Source organism: Chanodichthys erythropterus, chromosome 6 (genome assembly GCF_024489055.1).
Source record: "Chanodichthys erythropterus isolate Z2021 chromosome 6, ASM2448905v1, whole genome shotgun sequence".
Lineage (NCBI taxonomy): Eukaryota > Metazoa > Chordata > Actinopteri > Cypriniformes > Xenocyprididae > Chanodichthys > Chanodichthys erythropterus.
This window is the reverse complement of record NC_090226.1, coordinates 34,886,549-34,892,548: the sequence shown is the minus strand read 5'-3', so window position 1 is coordinate 34,892,548 and position 6,000 is coordinate 34,886,549. Positions and strand designations below refer to the sequence as shown.

At 38.5% G+C, this 6,000-nt stretch overlaps 1 protein-coding gene across 7 annotated transcripts in view; it reads right to left on the bottom strand.

The window, feature by feature from the left end:
• Positions 1 to 2,254: 2,254 nt before the first annotated feature.
• atp2b2 (ATPase plasma membrane Ca2+ transporting 2) overlaps positions 2,255 to 6,000 on the bottom strand; it is a 168,966-nt gene continuing 165,220 nt past the window's right edge. For 5 of the 7 annotated variants that reach the window (XM_067388773.1, XM_067388772.1, XM_067388777.1 and 2 more), the window contains one exon: positions 2,255 to 3,572. In XM_067388773.1, coding sequence (XP_067244874.1) covers positions 3,264 to 3,572 — 309 coding nt within the window. In that variant the 3' untranslated portion in view covers positions 2,255 to 3,263. The remainder of the gene's footprint in view (positions 3,573 to 6,000) is intronic. The other 2 variants (XM_067388776.1, XM_067388775.1) reach the window with 2 other exon arrangements.

Below are 6,000 nucleotides of genomic sequence, written 5' to 3'. Positions count from 1 at the left end.
GTTTGTAAGTATACAGAAGAGCTTCTGTGCTCCTATTGGTCAGTGTCACAGATCCACCATCGCGCTAAAATCGGGCTGATATTGTGTAGTCTTAACCCGGCTGTGATAAGAAATTCATCACAAAATTCACGATCGTGACAGGCCCGCATATGGCTACACAGCGTCTGGAGACCACATGACATTATCAAGAAAGGTGGCAATGAATTAAAGCAGACAGACAGACTAAAGCACATCATATAGCTTTAAGTTTTATGTAGTGCTCATCTGAGCCAAACCCAGTACATCTACTCGTGCCACAGATGAAACATCACACACACTGCTCACGGGACACACTGGTTCATGCTCCTCGGGGAATTTATTAAGTGCTTGTTTTTCATTTTTTCTTCCATTTCATTTGTATCACTTGCGCTCCTGTCTGGAATCGTGGTATGGACAGGGAAGCAACAAGAGTCAGTTCATGTTCTCAGGCTATAAAATCATTTACATCACAATTTTTTTGTTTGTTTTACTGACTTTGAGACCACAAACATTCCAGCAACACACTCTAAGGGTAGATGAGAAACAATCAGAAAGCTTGACTTTTTGCATAGTATTAAATGAACAAAGACATTGAGTTTTTTTTTATTTACAATTATTGTATAGATTATAAAATTCATAAAAACAAGATGGATGAACACTTTTCATTTACCCATAAATTGCTAGTGCGCCAAAAGTACCTGTGGCGTCGTATGCTCTTTGTTCCACAAAACGCATGCTGCTAAGTACAGTACATAGAAGCTGATGTATTGCAAGAAATATTATTATTCGTGATTATTATTAGAATGCTGTCATCCTTCCGATTTATTGGTTAAACATTTTAAACTGCATCCGTTATTTGGCCCGTCAACACAGGGCGCAGAACAAAACGAAACTGAATTGAACGGAAGTGGCCAGTCATACCGTAAAAGATCTCGTCTGGAGTCACTGCAGTACACACACATTTCAGACAAACTCCGCTGCGCTGCCTTTCGACGTGTCAGAGGCGATTCTTTTGGTCGGTTGTGAGAATGATTGTGAATGAGGCTTTGAAACGTGTTAAAGGGATACAGTGGTTCACCCAAAAACCAAGAGTTCTCATTTACTGACTCGAGAACTCGAGTTTTCGAATTACTTGAACATGCTAAGATTTTCAGTAAATAATGACTTCAATTTCAATCTTCTGTATCCTTTGACTTCAGAAGACTAGGACTATAGTGCAGACCAAAACAGAGTAAATGAGTCAGAATTGTCATTTTTAGGTGAGCTGTCCCTTTAACATGATAAAGGGTAAAAGACTTCTGGGGAGAAAACTAAAGTTTTTTGTATATTTCTCTCATTGAGTATGCCTGAGCTAGCAGTTAAAGCTTGTGCACCTTATCTTGATGAGGAAAATTGTCAAAAAAGAAGTAAAATTTAAGATTGATGGCGAAAAATGAGTTGCATATTAAGTGTATGACATCATGCCTTTTCCAAATTCTAATAATTGCAAAGAATATTAATGAATACAAGGGTGACTTTATAAGTGTGCCTTCTGACAGACTCCCATTTGTCCTTTTACTTCTAAAGTACAATAAATAGTTAACGACTAGTGAATACTGTTGAGATGCTAGAGTATATTTACTGACTGCAGGAAGACAAGCTTGATTTGAACACAGAAGCACATCTAAATTTACACCACAGAAATTCATTCATATCCGGATAGTGCAGAAAAGGATCATAAATGCGTGTGTGTGTGTGTGTGTGTGTGTGTGTGTCATTTTTTTGTTGTTGTTGGTTTGGGTTTTCTTTTTTTTTTTTCTTATGAAAAGAGTCAAAAGCAACATTCCTTCTTGGTTTTGTTTCGTTACATTACATAATTCAGTTGTTCAAAGTGTCGTCAGCTCAGGAGCTGGGTTCATTTCCTTCAACCAAAAGAAATCTACAAATTAAATGTCAAAAAGAAGAATCAACACAATAGATCACAATATTTGAACACAATTTTGATTTCCATACAGAGATGCCAAATATAACTTAGTTTACATGTTTCCAACATAAAACCCATCGCAGCTTTCGATGGTCACACGGAACTGAAACTATTTTATGTTAAATAGTATGTACTTCTAAAGAAGATATTTAAACCCAACCTGATTATATATATATATATATATATATATATATATATATATATATATATATATATATATATATATATATATATATATATATATATATATTATGCTCACATTTGAGGCCGACCACCACAAGTTCATTGCAAGCGTTGACTTCGACGAAACCTTCAAATCCAGCAAAACCGATCGGATTTTCTCGGGGGCTGCTCAGAGCCGTCGACCCCGCCACTCGTTTAATACTACGACGCCACATTAATGATATATCCCACTATATTTTGGTTTCTTTTGTTATCTTCTAAAAATATCTACATTATTTGACAAAATAGCAGGCAAGTCCAGCGCACAATTGGTAATAAAACATCTAGAGTCCGATATTACAGGAGTACTGAACAACGTGAGCTGTTCCAACTACGTCTGCTGCGTGGTTTTGAACCCTACAAAGAAACCAGGACGTATCTACAGGTTTTGTAAACAAATTACATTCTCTTTAGGACATAAATAAGTTAAAGTAGTTATTGAAGCAGAACAAGGCAACATGCCAACAAATAAAGATAAACTCTGTAAATATATATTTATAATATGTCTATAAATATATATGTACGCTTAATAAATTCTAATTTCCATGGGTTTCTCTTTTCCGACAGGTGCAAATCTACTGTGCAAGTTGAGCCCTGCGACCTGGATACACCTTAATCAATAACCAAATAAATCTATACAATTAGATACATGCCACACACAATACTCACAGATCAGTGAATCAGAGAAGCTGTCTTAAAATAGCAGTCCACCGCACGTCCCACCAAATCAAATCAAACCGTTTAAATAAAAATAAAAGTTTCCAAATAAAAACCTGGGTAATGTACATTCATGCAGGAGCAACGATAATAGCAGAATTTGATTTAAATTACTCGTAATAGTCTTTCGTTTCCTCAGGAAATGGGAGCGCCGTGCTTGCGCTCGTGGTTTCTTGTATAGTTTCTCGAGTCACTCCGCGATCATCCGAGTCAGTCGTCGTTCGTGCGTTCGATAAAAGAAAGTGGCGCGACCACACGTTCAGTCAACAGTTCGCATGCGCTCCGGAGTGCTTTTAAATGTAGAGTTTCAGATGATTATGGAGTGATCTCCCACGGGATGTGGCTAAAGCGATGTCTCCAGACTATGAAGCGGGCTCCCGGGACTGGAGGAAGCAGCAGATTTACTCGTGTCGGTTGTCAGGTTTATACCGCTATCGATGGCGTTGTTGTTCTTGTTGGGAGACGTGGGCTGACTGGAGTTCTTCCTGGCCGCCTCGTCGTCAATGTCGGTGTCGTCTATGAGAGGAATGTGAGGTGTGGAGTCCTCTATTCTAAACTCAGGATGAGTCATGAAATTGTGGATGGAGGTTCTGGATTCGGGTTTTTCCAAGCCTTCGTAGAGCGAGCTACGAAATGCGTTCACAACGCGTATCTGTGTGAGGAAAGAGATCAGTGTCAAAGGGTTGTAACATGACTTGGAAAACCCCCCCCAGTGACGACAACAGGAGGAGGGACACCCGTGGAGCCACCACAAGTTCAAAAAACATTTGGAAAACATCTGTAATTCACTTATTCTACCGTGCACTGAGACGTTTTAAGGAAAAGAACGCAACTCAAACTCATGATAAAGGAAACATAGGCAATGCTCTTATGTCCCGTTCAGTACACAATACAGTATAGAGTGTAAGATCCAAAGTGTTGTATACCTAGAGACAAGCATTGTTAATTCAATAAAAATAAAAAAATAAATAAAAAATTAAAAGTTAAAAACAAAGGAAAAACAAAATGTCATGCAAGTTGAAAACATCTTGTGGGAAATTGGTAAGAGGAATAGATTAGATAGTTCCAGGATGAGTTAAGGTAAACACAAAGTCAAAGCCAAAAAAAGAGAAGAGAAGAAGTCTACAAAGACTCAATCGAGAATGACAGCAGGGACAGGAGATCCTATGCTTCAAGAGCATAGAGTCACAACACGATGATGGAAGCAAACCAAAAGCTTGACAAGCCAACTCAACGCCTACACACAACATGCAACTCGGGACAACACCATGTGGAGATGAACACAGGCACACAGACTGTGGGATAAGAAAAGACGAGAACAAACAAAAGTCTGTTCTTTTAACAACTCCATGCGTCTCTGTGTAAACACTCAAGTATAGGCCGGAAAGTTTTGTTGAGGTTCACAGAACTAAAAAATAAGAGAATAGTACTGTAGAATTAAAACTTTGTAGAAGTACTTTAATATTGTTGGGAGTAGCACTTCAAAGGTTTACAATTACCAATAAACTTTCAGAAAAACACAGTACAATAATCTAGGCATAATTCTCACAGTAAACTAATTATAAATAAAGTCTACGGTCCTGTTCCACAACCTAGTGAGCAGCCTACCTAAACAGCAAGATGTTCAAAGATAACTCATTCTAAGGCAGCATTGCATGTGTCCTTCACAGATAAGGCAACCTCAGAATGCACTGCAACAATCGCATTGGACAGGGTTGAGATTTATTATTATTATTATTATTTTTGTATGACAGTCCATTCTGCAAAACATCGATAAAAAGTTCAATCTAATTAAAATAGATCATATCTATCTGGACTACTTTTTAGAGTATATGTATCAGACTAGCATTCTTCGATTCAAGTAAGGAATCAATGTTCACTGTTGAGTGTGTCATCTCAATCACTTATGAGGTTCTATCAGGCTTAGGATGCTGCCTTGAGGCAGGGATGTCCAGTCCTGCTCCTGGAGGGCCGGCTGAGCTCTAACCCCAATTAAAACACAGCTCTTCAAGGTCTTCAGGAAGACTAGAAACTTCCAGTCAAGTGTGTTGGGGCAAGTTGGACCTAAACTTTCCAGGGCATTGGCCCTCCAGGAGCAGGTTGGGACATCCCTGGGTTAAGGGGTGTTTAAAGGAGGGACTTTCACACTGGAGCAATGTTTTAATAGTTCCTATAACTATTGGCTGAAGTACCCGCTTTTTGGCATGTTTGCACCACAGGAACTGGGAATGATTTTAGTTAAACAAACGCCTTTTGGGGAGACTAAATTAGCTCCTACTTCAGAGTAGGGTCTAACACAGCACAAAAGGAACAACCAGCAAAGTGTTTACTGCACAAACTAACTACAGGGAAACAGCGATAGATGGACTGAAGCCAAAGTCCAGGCACATCTTAACCTTTACGCTAAGGAGGAAATCCAATGCGACTTTGAAGGGACCAAGAAAAACATGATTATGTATTTCTGCTCAGCTAGCGACATTAGGCATCGACCACATGACAAATGCATTAATACATTATCGAATACCATTTACTTTCTTTGTTTAACAGTTCTGTCTATCTAATAACTGGCTTCAAGTTCTTACCCGAGGAGCCCTGGGAGCTTAAAAGGCGAAGTGACTACAATGAATGACAAAAGAGGACCAGTGGCCTGTACCATGAAGCCGGATTCGCTGGCTAGCCAGGTAAGTTTCAAAGAAGTTTGCGCCAATCCTGGGTTTTAGGTACCATGAAAGTAACTTGACTTTTAGCTGTGTTCATTGCCATGGTAACTTACGCTCCATGACTAACCTGCTCCAGGGCAGGTTATGTTCTGGTTTAGAGATCTCAAACTGAAATTGGACCAATCAGATGTAAGCAAACTGACACTGACATACCCAACACAATAAAGTCACTCCCCCAGTTTCTCTTCCTCCAAATTAAAGGTCACTAGTAAAAAAATATTTAACAATGAAATTGTTTGGCTTTAATGATAATTACTTAGAATGATTTTACGTTTCATATAATAATTCAATGCTATATATTATTAATCCATTACACAAGTGATTTTAGTTTAACAGTTATTATTATTCAATGAATAATAA